General features: G+C 44.7%; 1 protein-coding gene across 8 annotated transcripts in view; it reads left to right on the top strand.

Annotated features, from left to right (window-relative positions):
- Positions 1-26,097, top strand: part of prdm16 (PR domain containing 16) — a 153,921-nt gene that overhangs the window by 76,276 nt on the left and 51,548 nt on the right. For 7 of the 8 annotated variants that reach the window (XM_062563959.1, XM_062563955.1, XM_062563951.1 and 4 more), the window contains exon 3: positions 5,327-5,377. In XM_062563959.1, the coding sequence (XP_062419943.1) occupies positions 5,327-5,377 (51 nt within the window). The remainder of the gene's footprint in view (positions 1-5,326; positions 5,378-26,097) is intronic. The other variant, XM_062563949.1, reaches the window with a different exon arrangement.

Below are 26,097 nucleotides of genomic sequence, written 5' to 3'. Positions count from 1 at the left end.
GTTTGTTTGCTGACTAGGTGCCAACCTGACCGCTCTCCCACTGAGAAAGGAGTTCAAACGCTGCAACTGTCAAATGTATGAATACAAATATTTAATCTGCTCAATTGTGCCAATGTATTATGTGTGCAGCCTGACCGCACATGTCTATTCAAGACCTGTGAATCATACAGGACACTGAAATGATGAGACAAACCGGCCCAGAGTCCATGCAAACCCTGCCAGGATATTTCACTACGGCATTTTCTTCATAAATCACACAAAGACTCTTAGGACACACCGGGTCAACGCTCGTTCTGTAAATATCAGTCCTTTGTATTTGACAAGTGGCCGTGACTTTCCACAGTCGCACAATAGTTCAGAGTGTTTGTCTTCCAAATCTAAGCTTTGTGAGCTAAGCCCTATCTCACCAACAGTTCTCAGATCCGTCACAGGCCGCACCCTGCGTATACCCATCTGGATTTAGGGTTGGGTAACAGTGTTGCCTCTCGCGGGGTGTGATAAGTGTCAAGCTAATCTGATCTCTTCTCTTTCTTTCAGACAATGACATCTCATGCATTCCTTTGGCCTCAGCTCTTTCTGCTTTTACCAATGCACTGCATAGGTTTCTTGCATTACACGTATCAACAAAATACAGGTGAAGATGAGGCATCAAACTGATTCCAGTCATAATTACCTTCTCGGAAAGAGAAAGGGAGAAAGATCCCTATCAGAAGCTCCCATTGATGTCGGACTCGGCCAAAGCACATTAAAGTCTTCTGCTCATTAAAGTCATCATCAACATTTCTTATCTGATGCCCAGTTTCCTGGTATCTAGCCTGTGTCATCGTCTCCTAGCTCGGTCTCCCCTCCTCACGACTTAAGCTCAGTGAGCCACCTCATTGTTGAGGCATGTTTTTAAGAGGTCATAGCTCTGGTCTTGTTTTAGGTCAGCTGCCGAGGCCCCTATCTGTGGGAAGCCCCAAAATAGCCACGTTTGACTCCCTTTTAAAGGACAAGCCATGAGAAAGGACTTGGAACTACAAGCAGGCACCATTTGACTGGATGCTAAAAAGCAGACTGAATCCGACTCGGATCATTAGTCAAACAATCTCTGATTCTGGCAGGAACGGGTAAAAGGTTCGTTATCAGGGTGTTCAAATGATACCAAGAGATCTCAAAGAAAAACATGTGGAAGTTCTCCGTTATTTTTCTTCCTTTTTTGGAGTCGTGCTGTTTTATCGATTGTAAAGTGTTCTGATTAGATTTGCCAGTATCTGGGAGTCAAAGCAGTCCGATGCATTTGTTGAAATCATGTTTGACATGACGGTTAGCTCCTATTTTAAGGGCTCCAGCAATGAGAAACTGAGAGCCTCCCCTTTCATTTTTATTTCATTTTTCTTCCTTCCCCTCTGACACAAATGTACTTTCTCTGCAGTTTATTATTCAACACGGCCCACAGTGAAAGACCGCTTCCTCTCCCATCTATACGTCAAAAAGATCAATAACCCGTCCAGGGCATTGCCACCACAATGAAAGCCTCATCGGGCCAAGAAGCTGCAAAAGTTCCCGATAAATCCCTAGCAAAACTTTCAATTTGTGGCTTTCTTGGTGTGGCTGATGCAGCCAACGGCTTGTCAGTCAGGGCCCTGGTTCAAAAAGCCCTGAGGTTTGTTTGCTGCTCGTTTTTTTTGGAAACTTGCGGCTCTGTGACATCCGCGGCCATCCATTGAGCCGTGTTGCCGTATTGCCTCATATTATCCAGAGTCAAGAAGAATTGTTTTTGGCGACAGAATGCTAACATTTTCCTTTGTGGGGCCCTCTTCCTCTCCTCGCGCCTGAGGAGGAGGAGGAGGATGATGATGATGAGCAAGCTTTGTGAGGTGGTCCTCTAGTTGCTATGGCTACTTAGACCTCTCAGTGAAAATAGTAATAGGCTAGAAGTCATGATGCATGGATCATTCTATGAAGGTTTGACTTCATAGCACTCACATAACCACCACCCATCCTTCATGGGCCCTGTGCAAACAACGAGGTGGGGGCATTTCCGCTGTTTTTTCATGTCAAATGACTTCTGGAAATAAACTAAGCAAGATCCTGCTCCGTCATGTCTTTTACGCCGTGGCAGGTCTTGTGAAAACAATGAAGCAGTCCACTCAACTGAGTGTCTCTCCCCATGTCTTGTTTTCTTTGTCCGCCTGGTCATCACGGCATGTCAATACGAATGGTGCTAAGGTGGTGGTGAAAAACTCCTGACTCCGTCCAATAACAAAAGCTGTGCTATGAAACGCTAATAATGGTGGGGTTTCCCCTCCTGCCTGGTGTGAAAGCACACATCATGGTCATGGTGAGATACGTGCACACTCACATTTACACAGACGCACACAACTACGCTCACCCCCCTAATGAGGGTCTGGACAGCTCTGGGTGGAAGGATTCTGCAGGTGGCTGCACTTTCATCAAGCCACGACTGAATTTGTTTATGTCTGAGGTCATGTGGGCCAGAGAGAGAAGCTTGCGTGCCCAGAACCACACACTTTCTAATTACCTGTGCTCCAGTGTTTTCTCTTTTTCCATAAGATATATTGACATGTCAGAATTCAGCGGGGTAGATACAGAACAAATGGACAATTTTACCTCTCTCTGTGTAGTGGAAAATCCATCCCCCTCAACACAGGCCAGTCTCTATTTCGACCTGTCTCTCCAACCCAGAGTAAAAGTCACTTTGAGGTGACTGTGACAAGTGCAATAAATCATAGCGCTGCCAGTCAGTGGCCAATCACATTTTCCTTTCCTAATTAATAGCTTATTTATTTGCTTGGTGGGGTCCTGCTGCAAGGCTATGATATTTTGTGTGTTTTTGTCTGGAAGTGCGTGTTTTTGCAAGCAATACAGTATGCCAGTGTTGAAAGAGCATCTCCGCCTGCCTCTGTTTCGTTATTGTCATCATTGCACAAGCCCTTTTTTTTGCCACCTTGATCATTGAAACCTTGATCATTTCAAAAGAAAACATTTTTTAACAGACAATAACAATTTGGATTATAATTGAATTTTAAAGAGCCAGGGATCTTTACAATTAGCATTTCTCTGGCAGTCCAGTCAGTGTTTCTGTACCTTAAAAAATAGATTTGACAAAGCCCACAACCTCCCGCCCCCCCCACCTGAAGCTAAAAGACATTACGGCATCAGTAAATCACTCGTGTCTGCTTGCGTGTATTCTTCAGCTTAGGTTACTCTTGCAAAATGGGATACACACAAACATATTTACACTTGGCATGTAATTGAACAAAGCAGGAAGAAAGGCCAGAAGTCGTCCACTAGTTGTTGAATGCCTGGTAGCATTTGAAACGACTCGGCCAAGCTGTTGATTTTGTAAACTGTTACAGCTGCTCCTGTGTATTAAGAAAGCGAGAGAAAAAGGGACTTCCCCTATCTCTCCATTTGCCTCTCTGTTGCCATGTTGAAAGGTCTCACACATTTCTACTAACCGATGTACTTAATTTGACATCTTGAAACCCCAAAATATAGAGTAATACAGTTTGAGGAAAATACAGTTTGTATTTAGGCCAAATGAACCCTTTGTAATAGGACCCTATGATATATGATCAAATCTCAATATTTCACTCAACCATTTATCTCAGAAATCCAATACACACTCTGCACAGTTTTGGTTTACTGGAACATTTCATTCACACCTGTTTGGTTTTGTTACTGGCATCATGAACACACAAACTACAACAAACTATATTTTCATTACATCTGAGCTCTGTTTATCGTCTGGATGTTTATCATGGATGAATTCTCATCTGATTTTGACTTTTACTGGTAACTGTTTTGAAAAGGTGCACATGCATAAAAAAGGGTTGCTACCGTTACCACTCGAAATGCTGTGACATATTTGATCGGCTTTAGAGACACGCCATTTCTAGTCAATGCGTTGTTTGGAAATGATTTCAGGAACAGGATGCTTCTGTGAAGGTTTAGATTATGTGTAAGTAGGCTAAGAACACTGTTGTAAGTATTTGTGGTGTAATTGCTCCCATTTGCCGAGGCTGAGAAACCGATCCCTTGACAGCTTAATGTAGGAAACCACTCCGTACGGCACGCCGGTGCACACATGGCCCATCTGGTTCACTGTTTACTGAGAGGAGGGAAAGAAGCGTTGGGAGTGAACTTATGTTGAGATAACTGTTTTCCTAATTTACTCGGGAATAAATAGCCCGACAGAGAACCTCGCCATATGGACACCTTTATCTGAGTCTCCCCCGTGGGTGCACACGTCCACAGGCTCACGCAATTCATAATCACCGCCTGTGAATCGAGACCTTATATAGAGAGCGGCATAAAGGAAGTTGCTGTATGCCAGCGTTGAAAGAATGGCTCCACAGTCTCCAGGGCAGATTCCACAGCAGATAAATGTCTCTTTGCCAATCACGGTGGGCCACGCCGGTCGAGGAAATACAAACTCCAATATGTCAGCTCTAATGTAAAGGCAGCCAGTCATGTCACAACATCCAAACAACACACCTACTGTGAAAGGGCAGATGGGGAGGATAGGGAGTCTGGGCTAGGGAAGTTTTATAGGCCTAATTTCACTTAAACTCAGTAAGTACCACACTGATCCCCCCCCCCCCCCCCCCCCCCACCCCACCCCACCCAAAACTGCTCTGAAAACAGTCTGCACCGCTCCTTTGATCCTCAGTTGCCATCAATGGCCTTCAGAGAGGGAGAGAAGTAGACAGAGAGACGAAGAGCGGTTCTGGGGAGCCATTATATGTGAAATTCCCCCTCATTGCAGCCGGGCAGCCCCATCTCTTCATCATTCCCCCACTTCCTTCATTTCCTCCGGCAGACACTGGGAGCATTCTACCACCCATCTGCCCCCAGTAAATATTGCTTGAAGGCTTAATTATACACACAGACACACACACTAACGGACACACTCCCAGACATGGTCTCGGCTAAATTTCCTGCAACGCTGAAGCGGAGAATTAAAATCTGTGGGGCATTCATTCATCAGAGTGTGTGTGTGTGTGTGTGTGTTTGTAGTGTTATTTTTGCTTCTGTGTGTGCTTTTTTGACCCCTCAGTCCATTATTATGTCCCTGTGGTAACATTTGTTGCCCAGAGGGTCTGTGTATTGAGCTGCGAACACCCTGTGCTCATGTTATGAAGCAGCGACGGCCACAAGCCACGAGAAGCACAGCGATCCATATTCTCTTTTCATTCTTAAATAAGCTGATTTTCTTCAAATGAAATGTTGTTTCCTGGTTTGCTGTCCTGGTCTTTTGAATAACGGTTTTTGGTACCATTTAGCGCTTTACCAATGTTCATCTTTTGTGTTTTCTCAGCAGATGATGAATGACCATGATGAAGACTCCCCCGACGGCTGCATTAAAAAGGTAGGCTGCGTACACCCGTTGTTTGTCTCTCATGAATTCTGTCCCGGGACCCCGGGCTCGCACCACGACTATCCTCCCGGATTCATCTTAACATCAAAGGAAATGGAAAGTTATTGGGCAAAGTAATTAAGTGGCTGTTTATTGCAACCATAAAAGTAGAGGGATGAATATTCTAAATGTTTATGCCTTTATTATTTTCAAATTAGAAATACATTATCACAGCATTCTGAAGCTGTTCTAATACAAAAAGCTTGCAAAAGCTTGAAGAAATAAATCATCTTTTTGGAAGCTTTCAGAGGCATTTCAGGTAACTTAAAATCCCTCCTCATTGAAGAACTGAAAGTCTCACACAATAAATACTGACACGTGCACACACACTGTGAGCGACACGTCCCATTGACCAGTCATTGACCACTTTATGAGGTGATAGATTTATTGGCGAGGCTGGGCAGTTGGCTTTTACATCCAGTGTCGCCAGGTCAAGACAGGACAGGAAGAGAGTTCATGTCCATCTAATGGTCCGTGAAAGAAGAACGGCTGCAGCCGAGTGGACACTCTCCTCGCTGCTGATGCTTCGAGTCAACGGCAGGATAGTTAAAAACCGGAATCAATGACCCAAAATGGGATGGCAGTAAATGATGTGTGGTTTTATCAAATTAGAAGAGCACCTCATACTGGGAGGATAACACCAGTAAGCAAGAGGACCCCATTTGGGCCCAACCAGTACCATAATATTGATATATTTTTTTCAACGTATAAACTGATATCTACACATTAAATCACTTACTCCAGTCGCTCCAGAGTAATTACACTTTTTATCATGGGTGTGCCCTTTTCGGACCAGAGGCCAAAAAAGAGGCTAGTGTCCAAAACAAAATGATCATTGAAATCATTGTAGTTGACCGAACTGAGTTAAAACATTCATTATGTCACATAAGTGGCGTTCTTCATGGATTCAGCTGTCAGAGAAATTGAAACTGAGATGTGGAATTTGCCTGCAAAGCTTGCATGGACCTTTTGTCTTATCTTACATGACATGACAGCCAAAACATTAGGAGCAGACTAATGTTGGACTATTTTTCCATCCAATATCCAGCTCCCTTTAATAAAAGCAGGATGTGAGTTTCTTCAGCGAGACGTATTTCACTTAAAACCTCTTTTGGCGTATTTCGCGTAACAAACATGTTCTCATTTGCATTTCGGGTCAAGGGTCTTGTTGCTGTTCCCTCTATAAACAGGCGAGCATGCAAATCACAGACTGCTTGGTTGATTTGAAATCCTACATTAGTCAATGAGCTTATTTTAGGAGTTGACCGCAGGTGCTTTGGGCTGGTCCCTGTTCGCCACATGTTGGTACAATGTGGAAAAAGCTCGACAGATTTACAAACTACCTCACCGGCTTTCACACAAGAGCGGCCCGTGCACTTCACCATGCACACACACACACACACACACATTTACACACTTAGAAGTGCAAAGACGAGCCTGCAGACACACGCACACTGATAGGAGCGTAATGTGCAACACACACTCTCAAGCTTACACAAATGCAGAATACAGACATACAGTATGCTTACCTATGGTACATGAAATCCAAACACACACACACACACACGGGCCACATCTCATTATGCAGAGTGTGAGTCGCGGTGGGCCCTCATCGGGCGGCGGTAGACCACATGCCTGTTATGAATATGAATGAAATTATGCATGAGCCTTCCTTATGACATGACTCATTCATCCACGTCGTGCAGTCACTCACACACACACACACAGGGCATGGGCACACACACACATAAACATTGACTTTGCCTTTCTTCACCATGTTATTAACATCGCTATGCTTGATTAAGGCGCAATGCTAATTGAGTTGTAACTTGTGAATAAACTAGTTAGCTGCTGAGAGATATGTGTGTGTGTGTGTGTGTGTGTGTGTGTGTGTGTGTGTGTGTGTGTGTGTGTGTTTGCATGACTATGTGTGTTATTAGTATTTGTTTGTTGCTGAAAATCAGAGCAGTTGCTGTGTTGTCATATGGTGTGTATATCTTATAAAGCGGGAGGTATCGGTGGATATTGCAGTCACAATGGTCACAGATTACTTCTTCACGGGCAAGTTGACAACTGAACAAAGTAGGTACATGATGAATTATTAAAAGACATCCAAAGTGCTAACTTTTTATTCATCTCTTTTAAAATGAATTCCAGAAGCACAAGGCTCATATATTTAGGAATATTTAGTAACTTCATCAATAACTTTTATCAGTGCCAGACACAAACCCTGCGTTAGACACAAGCTACCTATTGGCTCCCCAAAAGACAGATTGTTTAGTTGACTTAGTGTTGCTTCACTTGATGATGTTGGACTTAATTACAACCAGACACTGTGTATAGATAAACGATATACTCATGAATGAAAAATAATAACATGAAAGCAAAATAAACAACAAAAGCACTACGCATCAACTATTTCAACGGGACTAGAAACCGGTTCGTTCCACGTCTGAAAAGAATGTACCGGCATGTGGGGGGCACTGGTAGAGTCGGGGTTAATACAAGGGATAAAACGGAAGCACAGATGTTATTGTTGCTTCTCCAGTCCACTTAGTGAAAGCTGCCCAGAGCTTACAGCTCTGTGTGTGTGTGTGTGTGTGTGTGTGTGTGTGTGTGTGTGTGTGTGTGTGGCCTCGGATTCATGTCCAACGCTTGCTGAGATATGGATCGAGCTCCATTGGCTTACACACATGCATCTTCGTACCCCACCCACAGGCAGAAAAAAAAGAAAAGTGTTATCTGAATTCCCTCTCTGCTCACTTCATCTATCCTCTTCCACTCATTTCATCTGTTGGGATTTTCAATCCCCCCGAGTTGGTAGATGAGGAGAATCCGGCACGTCAAGTTAAAAAGTTAACATTTAATTAGAAGAGAAATAGATACATTGAGCAATTCCAATTCAAGAGTCTGCCTGTTGTCCGACTCTGGCCCTTTTTATAATCTCCTCACGCCCTTGAAGACTATTTTGAGCGGGTTCTCAAACGGCTATTGTCCAAGATGCCCAGGTGCCCCCCCCCCCCTCCTGTACCATCCTGTGCAAAGGAGTACTCTGTCTGATATGGATTTATCTTCAAGCTTTCTGTACTCCTTCATCCCTCAGTTCCCTTGTGTGCCTTATATGGTCATAGCGTTATTTACTGCATTGTCACAACATCTGCTCTATAGAAAAAACATGTAAAAAGCACACAAACAGGAACATACATCTCACACATCCCTTCCTCCCTCTCAGCAGACGCTATGGGGTTGTTGATAGCTATAGATCGCTATCAGTGGCTATTGATGGTAGGATCAAGGATTGTTTAGTTTGGTCTGGTTCAGCCGTACAAATCAGGACTATCAGTCTGTTTGGATGTCTAGGCCCTGCTTAAGTATATATTCTCATTCACCCCCTGCACATACACTTAAGTCTGTGTGTGTGTGTGTGTGTGTGTGTGTGCGTGTAAGTTAATAGGCTATCGGAGGACTGTTTCAGACCTGTTTCTTTTTGGATTCCTTGGATTTAAAAAGTGGTAGCTAGATAGGGAGCAAGGGGTAAGAGGGCAGTCTTTGCACTGTGTTTTTGTGTGTGTGTGTCCATGTGGGTTTCTGTGTGTTAATCCTCATCTTCAGAGGAGCGCCGCTGTCCATCCCGACGTGTGTAAACACTCCAGCAGATCAGATGGCAGATAATGACTTCCAGATAGACACCGTCCATTCAACCAGCAGAAAAAAAATCAATGGGCTCTGATTGCTTTTTTCCCAAGACGACCATCTCCCCCGAAGGCAACTATCTTTTCTCTCTCTCTCCTTCTATCTCCTCGTTCTCGCTTGCTCTACAAGCCCCATTCATCCACCTCTCAATACCACTGAGATTGAATCAATTCATGCTGCCTTTGAAAGAGGATTTAATGTGAAAAGATATCTCTTTAAGACGATCAAGTCTGTTACTGCGCCTGTGTCACTCTTTCTCTCCTACTCGTCTGAGTGAAGGTGGACATGCTCGCCTGACACATTTCTCTTTTGCACTGATGATTTCCAGATAAGGGTTAGTCTCTTTCTATCTAAGTTAAACTAGCCCTGGTTATTTGTGATGCAACGTTTAGCAGTAAATGTTTTAGATGCTGCCTAATTTGCAAATGGAGAGAGGGGTTCAGATGAACTCTGACCTGTACGTTTTTTTTTTCTCCCCGGCCAATGTTGAAAGACAAGGGAGCCAAATGGGGGTCAGCTGCAGTTGTGTGTTGATGTGTGCGTGTGTGAATGTCCTTTTTCTTCCCATATCAAGCCGGGGAATTGAATCTCTAAATATGCTAGGTAAATGACCCTTAATGTATGAGGGCTATTATGTGGACAGAGGGAGGCTCATGGGTCACAGAAGTGATCCAGTGCTCCGGGCCATAGTTTACCCCCTGCCAACAGCACTGCACTCCCCCATCTCTCCCCCTGCTTAAATAGGCTCATGATTGATTGATAATTATGATAATTTGTTTGAAATGATTATCTGGATATTATAATCGCTGCCACCCCCGGTGCGCCACGGGGGCAAGCCATTTTTCATGCTCCTGAACGTCACAAATGCCCCCTGGTTACAGAGGTGGCTCTGTGTGTGTGGGAGGGGCGGTGTGGGGGGGTGCTGCATTTTGTATAATGGCCAAACCATGGAATTACAACTTCCGGGTCCGTCAAGTGATGCCATTGGGCCAAACAAATACATTTTCATCAGGAAACTAATAACTAGTAGAAATGCCTGTAACTGAGTACTTGCCGCAGCCGTGACTTGTTCATCTTAATTTTGCTCAGTATGCCAGAGGTGCGTGGATGGATGAAGTGCTTAAATCGTCAATTATCATCTAGCAGAAAACTAATTGACGACAATTTGCACGATTTTGTAAAATTGTTACTTATCAAGAAAAGCACAAACATTTGAAGGCTAAACTTGGATTCTGGGACATTTGTCTTCAAAGTCTAAACGAGTACAAATGAGTGAGCGAGTAGGAGGTACGGATAGATACGTAGGTTACATAGAAAGGTTTGTCTCCGCAGAGTGAAAAGAAGGAATGCATGATTCACTGTGTCTGCTCTTGAAATCATATAAGCCGATGCACGATCAGGAAGTTCCCAAACATCTTCTTGTCATTCTCAGGCCCTGAGCAAACACGGCACAGCTCCAATCATCCCGTCTCCTCTGTCATTTGGAGGGAAAGAAGGGGAGGAGTGTGTGTGCACGTGTGTCTTGAAAGGGGTGCAGGAATAATATTTGCGGTTTTCGCTTCGCCCCAAGATGACTTAATGATGATATGGGTTCCTTTCTTCTGCTGGGCCGGGTTACATTTTAATGGGCCCTGAGTGACATGTTTTCATTCGGCACCGTAACCTGCCCCCCCACCCAGCACCCCCCACCGTCACCACCTTCAAAATAGACAGCGGCAAATGCTGCACGGTGTCAGGTCAGACGAGGAAAGAGAAGGTGGTTTAAAAGCAGAGGCGTTGAGCTTCCATGTGGTGTTAGTGCGGTGGTTTACGGAGGGATGGGGAGTGGTCCCCAGCAGACACACAGACTAATATCCAGAGGCTGGATTTGCACGTCAAAATGACATGTTTGGATGTAGTTTGTTCTTTTGCAGAGGATCACTGTTCATTCGCTACGAAGATCCATCTCCTGCAAAGCTGCTGTTGATCTTTGTTCCAGATGTTCCAAACACTCCAAATGTGCTGCATACGCTGCTGCTGCTGCTTAGCTGCTGGTGATACATTGAGCGATTTATTGGTTAAGCATTCATCACTTATTGATTATGTTGGAAAAGTGGCTGATATTTGTTGCCATTTTCAACAAGCTACAAGCTTCTCAGAGCCAAGTCTCAGACTTACAGAGTATATTTGATGCATTGTTTGGTGTATTTCATCTTCGGTTACAACCAAGTCATCTTTCCAGATTTTGTTAGCCATAGCGCTGATCAGCTGGAGGTCACGGAGCGCACAAAGTCAGGGTTGTTGGAGAGGAGGTGGGGCGTAGGAGGAGAGGTGAAGACGGAGAAAAATGCTCTTTCTCTCTCTCGGCCTGTCTTGGTTGTGGGAACTGTCCCAGCTATGGTCACTGCAGAATGCTGTCATTATGCCTCGTGCGGAGCATTCACTCAAAGGCCACCGCTGTGTGTCACTGTGTATGTGTGTGCGCCACTTTTTTGACTTGCATTGCCACTTTAACTTTGTATGCGTGTCTGTCTGTTCGGGCGGAGAGGGGAGGGGAGGAGGGGGGGGCTCCGACTGACGCATCTCTGTTGTTATCGGCGATCAGAAACCTGACGTCACAGTTGAGTGAAGCGCCGGGAGAGGAATTCAAGTGGGAACGTAGGAAAGAAAGAGCGGAACAGATAGAGAGAGACGGAGCCAGGGGGCGGAGGACAAGCACGAGGTGATCGGAGGCACTTTCACATCAGCTGGCTCCCTGGCCTCCCTCTCCTTCTCTCCCTCTCTTTCCCTCTCTCATTCGTCTCTTGCAGTCTTTGTCTCTCCCAGTGGCCGTTCCATCATCTCTGGGGTCGCCCAGCAAAAGGAGCGGGGCTTCGGTCCGACAGTTGCGTGTGCTCTAATAAGAGTGAACTTACACACACATTTGTTTTAACTCCCTAATTATCACTGAATGTCTGGAGAAACTTTGTGAAACACTTGAACTTCATTTCACATGACTTCTCTTGGCTTTACCACTAACTGGTTAAATGTCCCCACTTTGGATGATTATTGTCATCATCCTATGCTTGTAGTGACCATTGGCCCTCATAGATAACCACACACATTCTCTGTCGTGTCTGTCAGGTAAAGCAGTGAGTCCATTAAGGCAGACATAGTGAAACCAAAGGGGCCGGCTGGTCAAGCCTTGGTGATAATAACACGACGACCCCGCGGCGTTTCCACGGAGACTCAGCAGCCAGGGGGAGGTAGAAGAAAACATCCCACCGACTCTGTATTGTACTGTATTTTGTGCGGCTCGCTTTGAGAAAAGCTATGCTTGTGATATTTTAAAGACAACGGGGCCTTTGGACACACCGGGTTTTTATAATATCCCTCTTTGTTGTTAATGTTTCACTTCATTAATCAATTTGAAAGGAGGAAAGACAAAGCAACTACCAGAGAAACGGGCATTGCGTGGGAGATAGACGGGCAAAAGATGGAGTTCCAGCAGGAGAGTGAGGGGCAGTAAAGAGGGAAACCCCGAGAGGGCAAGAGACAGCCGGAGGCAGGGGGATGGGGGCAAGACAGCGAAGGAATGCCAGAATGCCCAAGAGAGGCAAGAACTGGCAGCCCAGTCGCAGACACAGCCCTTCTGGGGAAGAGAGAAAGAGAGTGGGGGTGAGAGGCCGGCCCCGCCAACACAAGGTCATGTGAAAAAAGATACGCCTTTCTCCACCCTCCCACCTACCCATCCATCCCTATGTCTGCACATCTCCGCCCCCCCCCCCGTGTAGTCAAAACATCTGACAATGTTCCTTAGAGAAAGGAGAGAATGGAAGATACATGTGAAGGATAAGTCCATGGTGGGAGACGGTGCAGGTTTGTCTGGACGTAACAAGTCTCAAGGGAGCTTTTAGCCACCGAGTGGTAAGTGAAGCGTACCGTGTGTCCAGGCTGCTCCGGTCAACTGTCTCCAAACGTCAAACGAGGACCTCAGACACACACACACACCGATGTGTTGGTTTTGGTTCCCAGGAGTTGTGGTGTGGTAAAGGTAAAACATGTGTGTTTACAATGAATTGATGAATTATTTTATTCATCCATTATTTCTATAGTGGAAGGTATTCGTACATGAAAATTAGGATAATTCTGAAAACCCAAGCTTTCTGTCCTTTATCCCTGCTTTATCCTTTATCCTCACTTCCTTTGCTCTCCCCCCTCCTTCCATCGCTCTCTTCCCCCCCCCCCCTCCGTCCTCAGCTGAACAGTATGGTCTTTGACTGAGTCTTAATCTTCATTACAGGGCATTAGTCCGCTGGGGAGGCCCTGTCTCGTCTCCCCACAGCGCAGCCTGGCACTGTCCCGCGAGGGGACGTCCCGCGGCGGCACAGCACAGACACCCTGCCAGCCCCCCCGCACCACCTCGCCCCCGCAAGCTTCACCTTGGTCACCCCTTCGCTCAAATGCACTGTTAAATACACGGCAGGCCTTAATCCACATGAAGGAGCCGGGGTGGAGGTGGTGGCGTAAGTGGCGAGGCTGCTCGGGAGAAACAATAGAGCCAGCCCTGGACGCCTCCATTTAAAGCAACCATCAATCACACTCACCATGAGATTTCACTTTCTTTCTATTTTTGACGTAGATTATATCATTAATGACTAAATCTCAGGGAATCAGAGCGACAGTAATCTGAGGCATGTGGCTCAGCCCTCATATGCAGACCATGAGCATGGCCTAGTGTCTGCTGATGTATGGGGGAGGGTGCGTTTTCTTGAGAGGAAAGTGAGACACAGACTGTTTTACGCAGCTCCAGCCAATAATCACCACAAAATAAATCCCGCACAAGTGTATGGTCTCCTTCTTAAGCGGAGGTTTGTATACCTTTCTAGGCAAACACAGTGAAAAGCATGCACAACAAGCAGCACATCGCGCCTTCACTGAGCTCACTAACAAGGACAGTTGACTGTTGCGGTGAATTACATAATTAAGGAGGATGGCTAATTGAGTAAACAAGCACCGGGGCCCGTCACCCCTAATTAAGTGATTACAAGGAAGAGCACACTCAGCCGCCACAGCTCTAATTAACACACACACAAACACACGCACCGACACGTGTGAGGACATGGAGAATTATCTGTTAGAGAAACAATGATTAGACCGAGTGGGGGATCCCAGGAGAGGCAGGCAATGAGAGGGGGACACTACCCCCCCCCCCCCCCCGCCATCCCCCTCACACACACATAGAGCATCTATGAGAGAGGGGTTTTCTGTGTCTTAATTCATAGTGGATAATCCCTTTCTTTTATCTGAACACTGAAACTAATGTGAGCCGTTTACGGCTGGCCACAGAGCGACCGGCCCTGTGTCCCTACGCACCTCGGAGGCAATGCGTGGGGCCTGCGCACTGGAGGAGAGGCTGGTCTAACTGCAATATTGGGATGTTGACAAAGGCTCAATTTCAATGCAATTACACTTTTCTTTTATCAGGATTATTATTTTAGGCCAAAGACAAATTCCCATGTGTAATAATCCAATCAAACCTGTGTATATATTTACATATTTTGTTGCGCTTCTTCAATCCGCTACGTTAATATCGAAACCCATTTAGTTTTCTTCACACTCCGTGGAAATGCACTATACACAGGGAGCCAACCCCGCTCTACTCTCAGCTGTGACATTTCGGAACGAGATGCTCACATGCGGGTTTTATCATAGAGAGTGTTTCCCCAGGGAGAATTATCCACAACATTAACCAGGGAGTCAAAGTGATTATTTTGCCCCAATTGTCCTTTGGGAATATCGCAGCATTTATATAACATGATTTATTGTAATATAAACTATATCTAGTAGAATATTTAGTTGGATGTTAATGGCTTTGCTCAGTGAAAGGGATTCTGCAGATGCAGAGATGCAGTTAAAACTCTTTTAAACTCCAAATGAGGTCTTTGTGACAGCTAGATGTTATTTCACACAAAAAAGAAATGATATGTTTTCTTAACTCCTTTTCAATCTGCTGTTTTTCCTTAATGCACCTGGTCAAATGAGAGTGTACAGGATTTTCACAGTCGAGCAAAAAAGCAGATCAGCTTGGCTTAAAATCCAGTTATAATGCAACAAAAAAAAACATTAATTAAGAATCACCCCAGGGATGAAGTCTTAATTATTTTTGGAGCAGAAAAGATTTTGCACATTGGTCAGGATGGCTGTGGTTTGGGTTTTATCTGCCGACAATAACGCCAGCCTTTTGACTCCCCTCCAGCATTGTGGGGGCGATCTAAGATCCTCAGCTAATGGGCATACCTGCTTGACAAACATGACTTCTTAGCAGGTGACTCCTGTCACGTTTGTCTGAAATAACAGGTAAATGAATTAGCAATGAAATGGACTTAGGGTTAACAGGCAGGGGTGCCCATTATTACTGCTCCTAATCACTACAGAGATGCCATTCACTTGACTTAAGAAGGCAGCATTTTTCACCGCTTGCTGGCCAGCGGCCCCCTCGGAGCAACAACACATTTCTAATGGAAGGCTCGCTGCTTGAGCTCCAACCTCCCGAAAGCCCCCGACCATTTCTTTCTCTTTCTCTCTTTTCTCCCCTCCGCCCACGCGCCCCCCAATCTCCCCCCCCCCCCACCCCCCACTCCTCCTCTCCTGTAAGATTATCAGTTTTGATTACCGCCGGCAACAGGCTCCAACCAGCGGTCGGAAGCGGCGTCTCACAGACCTGAAAGGCCCTCAGCAGGTTGCAAGAAGCTTTTGAAATTATGGGGCTGGGCTCAGAGGGAAAGTGCTCTGCGTGCTGCTCCGCGGCCATTTAATCAACTCCTGACTTTTGATAGTCAAATAATGGCTAATTACAGTTGCACCTGCCTGGAGGGTTAAAGGGTGGAACAGATTTAATGAGAGGACAGAGACAGAGGGAGAGAGACGAGAAAATGAAAGAGCGCGAGGACTAAAGAAAGACGGAGAATGTGTGTTATTATCTTCATTTCTCGCTAATTGGGCGCAATAATTCAGTGGACCCAGAGATGCACCCTCCTCTTCTCACAAAATTAGGATCTGTTTTTCTAATATACGACACACGGGCACAAGGGTGGAAGAATGAAAGGTCGAAATAAATAAGATTGACTACGATTAACAATTTTTTTTACAGGATTTTGTGTGTGCTAATAAAAATATAAATGTTCTCTAAGAATTAAAAAAAAAACCTGTCCGCAAGCCCCTAAACTAGATAATTATTCTATATAACATTTCATTTCTAATGAGTAACTGGATACTTAAATAAATAAATCACCCCGTCTCTAGATTATCAGTCCATCTCTGTCTCCTCACACACAACGGCCGGGGCGGGCCTATGGAGAGATAATGGGCAAAGAACAATGGGGCTATTTAAGGACTATTTTAAATTTCACACGCCGTGCCTAACGTCCTAAAACAAGATGTGCTTGATAGAGCACAGCCACACACACACACACACACACACAAGGCCAAGCTGGGGTGACAGATCAAAGCCTATCAAAAGGGACCTACGTGTCAGTGCATTGATCTAAGACCAGGTGGCACCCACACATAGTGGCTGAACTGCTTGTTTGCTTTTTTACCCCCACACCCACCCCTCTCGCTCTCTCTCTCTCTCTCGCTCTCTCTTCCGCCTTTCTTGTGACCAGCGACAACGTAGTCCTGGCACTCCATTGTTCAGGCACAAAGGCTATGTAAAGACATGTCGGCGATTACAAAGCTGCAACGGCACAGCTCAATTACTCAAACGCTGCCGTGTACCGCGTCGGGATACGCGTGCGTCTGTAGGTGAGTTTGTGTGTGTGTGCGAGAACCGGTCTGTGTACTCACAGCGAGTGCGCGGCCCCTGTGAGATATTAACAGGGCTGTGGCTGTGTCAGCAGCGCCGCTCTGTGTATTAAGTCTTTCATGTTCCATTTATCTGACCCCTGACCTTGAAACGCACGGCAACCTTACCTCGCACACACCTATGCACCGTCAAACGCAAACACACGCACACATCCGCAAACACACCCACTCACACGTCCTCACACTCAACAAAGCGATCCATTCCTCTCCGACCCTCTCCCTCTTGGTGCTATCACAAACCATATTTGCCCCATCCAATCAGTTTGATTAATCATGCGCCGGACCAAAGTCTTGCAATCAGATGAACAGGGCATTGGACCTCTCTCCACACACACACACACACACACACACACACACACACACACACACACACACACACACACACACACACGCTTGTGGTGAGGTATTTCCCCATAGACATCCTCAGTGTGACAGCACCATAAACTGGCCATTTATCAAAGTGTCCCCTTAGTACACACACATACAAAGGCACTCTCTCGTGCACTCTCTCCCACACAAGCACACACACACACACACACACACACACACACACACACACACATATTAGAGGAATTGTCCCTGAGCATTGTCTAAGTTTTGGAAAAAGAGTGGTAGCAGCAAATTGTCATTTCTTCACACAATGCATTTGCTGCATTCTCCTAAATCTCTCCACCAGTTGACCGTGAAGCAAAGACTTGAAACTTTTTCAGTATTGTCTTGTTTTAGAACGATTTAAACATGTTGTTTCATTATTTTTAAAATGATGAAAATAGTCTTTGTAAATATAAAAATGATTTCTATCTAAGAACACGAGTCATTGCCTGTTTCTGAATGTGTCTTCCCGTCTCTGGGTCCATGAGGCCGTTGCCTTTTAGTAGTTGTCGCATAATTCGGAGGCTTGAGTATTGTAGAACCCCTACCGTTCTTTATGGCACATGGGTCAATAGTAATAATAGAATAGATATTCATAGACATGTGGGGGGGGGGTCTCTCTGCCATATCAGCTGAAGATTTAAAAGCCTTGTTTTGTTTTTCTCTCCTACTCTTTGGAATCGGTCTCTTTGTGTCTCTAGCCAGGCTCTCAGCCAGGTCAGACCGAGGCAAACGCTCTCCAATGTCCTAACCACAAAACCATAGTGATTAATCTTGCTTCGGCTCACTATCCTATTGATTGGTCAATAGCTAATATAGCACCATACACACATAAAGAAAAACACCGCGCAGCATCACAATTTTTCCACAGTAGATTAATTTCTCTATTCATGCTTCCAGCATCTGACCCAGTCAGCCGTACTCGCCACGCAGGCGGGTTAGCAGCAGCTCATTGAAGCCTTTTTTATTGCTTGTCTGTGTTCCAGAGGGCACTCTGTGTCAGTAATCAGGATATGGGGGTTATCCTGGCTGACCCTGTGTATTGAGCTGGCGTGCGGAGCCATTTCTAGTGCTAGTTTACGTTTAAAGCACCAGTTCTTTCTGAGAAGAAAAGGGTGAATGGACTTTTGCTCTTAAAATGCACGGCAGGATGAACTGGTAATCTGGTAATCTGCAAAACTTGGCATCAAATGTTTCAACACATTAGAATAGATATAATTAAGCACAGTCAATGCAGTAAAAGTGCCTGAGATTATATTATTTAGCATAATTTTGTATTGCACGTTTTTAAAAACCTATTTTCCCATAACACAAATGAACTTAAATGAACACCATTCATAGTTACTTAGGACTACCCAGAGTAACGGGGACAGCAATACTGGATGCATGTGTTGAATTTCTTAAAATGTCATTTTTCATCACAAATGAAACCTTGCCTTGGATGTGGAGCTATCTGTGGTCAAACCAGGGAAGATTAGACTCTACTATCTTATACATGTTTATTTATTATTTTATCTATTCAGTTATTTTTATTTTTATTACCCTGCTAGAAACCTAACCTTTGACCTTGGTAATGGTAACGTTTTTCCAAAGTTCCGTCTGTGTTATCAAAGCAAAACAGTCAAGGCGGCTGCTGAGGGACAGAACAAGATGGCAGTCGATTGTTTTCCAAAAGAATTAGCTCGGCCTGACCCTCTTGAGCCGAGCCATCTTTTGAATGGCTCACACTTTATTTGTTTTGTCCCTACAACAACAGAATCTCCCGAGCACCGCAGCACCCGTTTGCCCTGGCATTGTCACAAACAACCACACTCACTTTTCCTCTCCTTGTCTTTGTGGCGTGGAAAAAAAAAAAAAAAGCCCCAGGCTTTTTACACAATCACAGGAGGCAATGCTGAGGTATGTGTGCTGTGATAAGACAGAGCGATGGGAGGCTGATATGGGAGGGGGCGAAGTGGTCACACACACACACACACACACACACACACAGACTGGCACAGCCGGAGCCCGGAGAGCAGATCCAGGAACGTCATGCTGATGTTTTAGTGCCGAAATTTTGAACATATATTTCATCAAAGATAATGAGTGACAGCCAACTTTCTCTTGACCCTTTGTGTGTGTGTGTGTGTGTGTGTGTGTGTTTGTGTGTGTTTTGTGTGTGAATGCATGGCATTACATGAATGTCCAGCTGTGTGCAGGCGCCCCCTATTGCTTGTTACCTTTCACTTTTAATAGATAGATAGATACTAATAATAGATCCTCACAACCCGTCCCTTTTTTGCAGCTCACACACACACACAAACACTCAAATAATTCTCACCCATCAATCCCAGCTTGACCCCGTTTCAAATTCATTAACAAGGCTTCAAAATTTGCAGACACAGCAATCACCCGAAGCAAAATAAATTCCTGCGCTGGAGGAAAGAGTGTGTGTGCGTGCATGTGTGTGTGTGTGTGTGTGTGTGTAAGTTGTAGCAGTGTCGTCCACTGTGGAGTGTAGCGAGGAATCTGTTTGGACAACTGCTGAACGTTTTGGTTCCCCCACAGCGCTTTGAAAAGCCGTGCAGCCGTTGTATCTTTTACAAATTAGCCTGCGCCGTCTCAGCCCGCTCTGCCCACCGCAGCACCAGCCTGGGTGGGTTTACGCAGGAGAAAAGAGGAAGAAGCCAACCAATGGACATGATGATGTCAAATGGTTTTCATATATGAAGAACCGCTGTAAAGGTCTTTATAAAGATTAGAAATGCATGGCAAATGCTTTTAATGTCATTTGGGTATTGAATTATAAATTTGAGTAAATAATGTATGATCTTTATGTGTTATTCCAGTATATTGTTCTTTTTAGGAACGTCGAACTTATCACGAACTGATGAATTCAGTTATTACAGGTCAATGATACATGAAGTCTTTACTCAACGTCTGATAGCTACACAAATGTCATTTGCATATAGGCAAATCCTACAAACATTAAGAAAGTTTTCCAGTTTTTCACCTAAAACTAGTTAAACAAAGGAAAATGTATTAAAAACGCTTTTTACTGTGCCTAATCGTAACTACCTTTTACAAACACGTCGACATAGACGAAGCTGGTGTTGAGGCTCGACGCAGTATGTGAAGCTCTTTCCATCTGCTGTCAGTTGTAAATGTCCATCTGCGTCTGGTTAGCAGCAGTGCTAAAGGCTACAGTAGGCCCAGGTGAGAGGTGTTTGATGGAGAAGGTCAAAACTAGCCATGTGAAGTGTAGAGGTCGCAACGCAGAGCGATCTTTTTACGGCTGATTTACGATGTAAAAGGATTTGGGAAGGGAAGCCGAGTGTGAGTCAAAGAGTCGATGTGATGATGTGTGTAGAGGAGAAGGTAGGGGTGCGTGGGTAGTAAGAAGTGTGATTGTCTGCCTCCCTGTCTGTCTCCTACTGCTTTCAAATCACACTCATTCTCTCCCAACATCACCCACCGATGGAAGATCTCAATTACTTCATAGAAATTTGAAAAAAAGCCATTCCATCTTAAAGAAACAGCCCTCTTAAAAAAAAGTGGTAAAGTTCTAGTATAGCAGGAACCTCACTTTCCCCTTTTGCTGTTTCTCTTTTTTCACTTGCGTCTCCTCTCCTTGTGATGCAGCGTGTCATTCAGTATTAGGTGGTCCAGCGTTGAGGAGGAAATCCTCAGGGCCGAGGTGAGCCGCTGCTCAACAGTTTGGCCATTGTTCACCGTCTCAGACACCAACACCCCTTCTCCAAAAAAAAAAAAGAGAAAGAAAAAAAAGTCAGTCCACGAGGCAGCAGCTCTAGAAAGCTCATTGCATGCCACACATACAGAAAAGGGTAGAAAGTTGTGAGTGTGTCACAGAGATAAGGATAATCATTTAAGGTGCCTGGCCACTAACTCACTGAGGATGATCTTCCTCATAGTCATCTTTTTTGTAGTATTAGAGAGATGGCCAGTAAAAAGGTCAAAATGAGCATCAGGGAAGGGGCTACATGTCGTACTTAACTAGTGTTAATTGTACAAATTAGAGCACAGCAACCAGTCCAACAAGCACATAGCGTAGCTAAAAGTTGCATTCTCACAAGAGTCACAGACTGAACCTCTATCCTTTATACGTACTTACAGTATAAGTATCAGTGCAACAGTCCCAGGCCAACATTCCCTCCTTATCAGTATGGCATTTATTGTAATGGAAATGTCACATAGTTTGAAGAGGGAAGGGGAGGGAACACAATGAAAAACCTAATCATACAACTGGAGTTTCTCTCTCACTAAATGATGATGTCAGCAGCTTTCATGTGAATGTAAGCCTTGTGCAGTCACAGAAAAGATAAAAAATAAGCACTTTTTCCTAAACTGAAGTGACGGACTCCTACAAAACGTCGTGCAAATTATCAGATGTCATGTTTTGGAGAAGATCACCTTCATAAATATATTCCCTCAGAGTTGCCTCCTAAACACACTGGATAAATTGTGAACAAATTTCGAAATGTGTTATTTCTGATTTCTAATACGTGTTTGCTGTTAAATACAAAAGTATAAACGCGCTCTTGTCGCAATGATTTTAGTCATAGACGAAGCCTCATAACTAACTCAAGCTTTCCTGTAATTCTAACCAGCAGTAACACGACAATAACCCAAACCAGAAGGAGAATTGTGTCTGGTCTGCATTCATCCACTTTATTTAAAGGGTCCTGATGAGTAGTTGTCATCTACTCTCTTTGCCATGTGCTGCCGGCTGCTATCATTGCCTTTTTAGTGAATATTTGTAATAACTCCCGGTGCCCTTTATTAACCAATGCCTGTTTCTAAGTGTTAATAAATGCTGAGGAGAGGTTTAACCTGGCAATTATTTTTTTTCCACAACCAAATCAAATAATAATCCCATTAACAAAGTCATAGCCTTTTCAAAACTAGCTCTGGAGAACCACCCACTCGGAGACTCGCGTGGACCACTGGAAGAACTCAGAGGAAACGTAAAATGCTCTGAAATAATACTAAGACCAAAAACATTTTCATTGGCCTTCGAGGGTCACCGAGTGACCAGCCACAGTCACTGACCTGGGTCGTCACCCGTTGCACACTCATAGAATGATTTGTCAGTCTTCCAAGCGCAAACGCATGCATACGCATGCACACAATCACAGAGTCAGACACCCGAGGGGGAATGTTCTCTCACGGTGGTGCTAGTAATTGAATCAAGCCCAAACTGAACGCTGCCCGGTTCCCCCGCCCGGCCCCGCCTCTGCCTGAAAAAGGTAAGCCTCGCAGCTGATGGGAAGCAGATGTGGACTGAGCCCTGCAAAGTAAAGGTGCAGAGTCAGTGCCCCACATCCACCCCTGGCCAGGAATATATCTTCATTAAGGAGAATAAGGGTGTCCACTTACATCTGCTACAGCACATCAAATCACACTCATCTGTGTGTGTGTGTGTGTGTGTGTGTGTGTGTGTGTGTGTGGAGACCCCTGGGATGTGACTGACACCTATTCCTATCACTAGACCCTGACAGCTCCACACGTCTGGCTCCAATATCCCCCCACTGTTTCCACAGAAACACCATCCCATTCAACCATCCAACACATAATGATACTTGTTAGCGCGAGGATATGTCTCTGTGTGTGTGTGTGTGTGTGTGTCTCTGTGTGCGTTACTGAACTTTAGCAGTAAGATTGAGTTGCAAACACGTGATTGGCAACCTCAGGCTTTATTAGAGAAACAGGAAGTTGAGAGTTGAAGACTTGGGTGATATATCTGTCACCATTCTTGAAGCTGAAAGATAAAACTTGAACTGAACTTTCCGATTTACTTAAACCATCATGACGCATATAATGCTCTATTATTGCGATTCTCAGCCCAGTAAAGAATCATGGCGATTCATTTGAAAATAGAAAAAAATATTTTTGCTAACTTTTTTCACATAGCATTTCTAAAAAAAGAAATAAGACAAGCACGTTATGAAATAACCAATAACCACCAATAAAGACCAATCAGCTCTGTGCACCACAGGCTGAGGCCATGTCAGCAGTAGCGGCTCTTCTTCCTAATTATGCTTTCACCCAAGCATTTTCTATTTTTGACCATTGTACGATACATATGTAATTATGGTCTAAAACACTATACGTTGGCCTAAATCTGGCTTGTCTCTTCAAAACCTCTGGAGCGCCTTCCAAGACCTTACATGGCGGTAATTCTCTCCAGCTGTTGCATAAAACATATGGGGGACGTGAGGCGTTTGGGATGGATGGCATTCACAGCCAACAGAATGCAGTTAGAGATATTTACTGTTTCCATGCCCACACAAATGTTGTATGAAGCTAATGTTACTACAGGAAGTTGCTTCCCCCAACACAAACACAATTGCTATTAAATGTGTATTCCTATAATACGAATGTCTAAAACATTGAGCTCTTTGCCGGAATCACCCAATAAACTGCAGTTCAGTTTTGTTGTTTTTGTTAATTCTTCCTTCAAATAGTCGCTATTTCCTTTATGTGGACCTGGACCGTGGAGGTGGAGCATGACTTAACGTTCATGAGATATCCCTCCGTCTCTTTTTTGCTCTCTGTCTAGCCACTTTTTGTCTCCTTCCATCTTTGCTCTTAGTGGATCAAGCAGACACGACACACACTCTAGGACTTTCTCCACCTTCCCTCTCCCTCGATTATCCACTTCGACCTCAGAGGATTTTGTCGTAAGAGAAAGGAAAGAGGAGTGCAATAAAACACACACACACACACTGCCTGTCAGTCTCATCAGTTTTTAGAAAGCCTGAGAAAAGGAGTTGTCGGGCAAAGAAAGGAAGGAAAGAGGTATTTGTTTTCACTACAGTGTTGAAAAGCCCGGGTCAGATCACAAAGGAATTCTCGCTTCTGTCCCAGAAGGTATTTAAATACATATTTTAAATGTTGTTAGTTGAGCTGACAGTTCATGTGTGTCATAGGTGAAGCTGTGAATCCTATTCAAAACTGATGAAGGCCTCAATTGCCATTTTGTTTTCACTATTTTCTGTGGGAGGAGTTTTTCTTCTTTTTTTGCCCAAACTCATCAGTGGTGACTCACTGCAGTTAAAATGTGTCATGCTGATCAAAGAAATAGGCTGATTGAAGAGTTTTTCTGTCTGTCATTTTACTTTGAACAACCTGTATAGTTTTGCAAAAGACATAAATGTAACATTTTTTGATCACCTTATTTTCTGGCTCTGGCACAGGAACGTCAATATTCAAATAATCCAAAAGAAATGCCAGAATATAGAAAATCCTTCGGTTTCCTCAAACGCAGGATTCTGAATACTAAAGTGATTTTGCAGTCATACAGCATTCTTCCTCAGTCCAGAAAAGTGCGCGCACACAGAGAGACAAAGATGGCAGAAAAGAAAACAGGCGGAGTGTGGAAACGTGAAGGAGACACAGGGAAGAAAAATAAGACCAAGCTTAAAAATAAGAGACAAAAACAAGGAAGGAAGGAGACAAGGAGGTGCAGAGGCAGCGCGAGAGGAGACGTCCCGAGAGGGAGGCGGGTGGGGTGAGTTAGCGAGCGAGTAGCATAGTGACAGACAGATTGAATCGGAGATGAGTGGGGAAATCCCCTCTGTGCAGACATTCAATAAAATCACCCAGCTGTGTGTGTGTGTGTGTGTGTGTAATTGAGACAGTCAGAGGGTGTATTCAGTTTGTACAGCGTACTCTAACCTGGGGACTCCCTGTCTATGTCATTTAAAAGCACTTATACAAACCTTCTGCTGGAACAGACATTTAAACACAACATACAACCGCACGCACGCACACACACACACACACACCCACAATCCCACTCTGTCAGGTCCTAGTCTATTCAGGGTCGTAGAGGCCTCCCACTGTCTCCGATGGCCAGGAGCAGTTCTGCAAGTTTGGATGCATAGTGGCTGAGGCTTCCTGTCTGATTTATGTCTTAATGTTGTTCCACGCTGTATCTAATGGGCCTCACACACATGTGGTTTTTATGTCCCACACAAACACGCATGCATACACACCTACCCTCCTGAATTGCACTGCGGATGTTCAAAATCACAGGGGTATTTTTGACGCGTAAAGTGCATTTGGACATGATATTCGAAAAACATCTTTTCGCCTATTTTCTTGATAATTATGTTTTTAATTACTTTTTTTTTTTTCGTTCTGTTCACATTTTCTAACTACACAAACTCGTTTTGCAGAAATCCGTTTTTCCACGCGAAGTGACCCACACAGAGCATGAACCATTTCCACCTTCCCCGGTCATTATTTGTCCCAGCTTGTGTCCTCGCTGCCGTCCTACCACCACCGAGGCTTAGGTATGGGGAAAATCTCACAACGCGTGAGTGGCAGTAGACCTGGAAAAAGATCCCTGGCTTATTGTGTTAGCCTCTCACAGTGCAGCAAAAGACTAAATATGACACCTCTTCACCCTGACCCTGTCTTACAAGAGAAGCGTAAGAGAGGGAGAGAAAGGGGGAAAGAGAGAGAATGCTTGGTAGTGACCCGCCTCGACCTTGCCAGCTCTTCCTGACCCCCCCTGTAGCCCCATGCCGCTTAATTCTCACTAATTACATTCTTCACTGACAGAAAGTTGGCCCCTGACCATCGCCGCAGAAGCGCAGGTAGCAAAAACCCATCATAGCATGGCCAGAGCACAGGGAGGATCCATCCACTGTAGAGGGTGAAGGAGGGGGGGGGGGGGGGGGGGGGTGATGACAAATTAATTAGTGGAAGTGGAAGAAAAAACACACACACATTTACATGATGAGTGGTGTGTAGCTACTGTGCGTGTGGTCTCTGCA

The sequence above is a fragment of the Pungitius pungitius genome, chromosome 1 (assembly GCF_949316345.1).
Source record: "Pungitius pungitius chromosome 1, fPunPun2.1, whole genome shotgun sequence".
NCBI lineage: Eukaryota > Metazoa > Chordata > Actinopteri > Perciformes > Gasterosteidae > Pungitius > Pungitius pungitius.
Note: the sequence above shows the minus strand (reverse complement) of the source record. Positions and strands in the feature narration are given on the sequence as shown.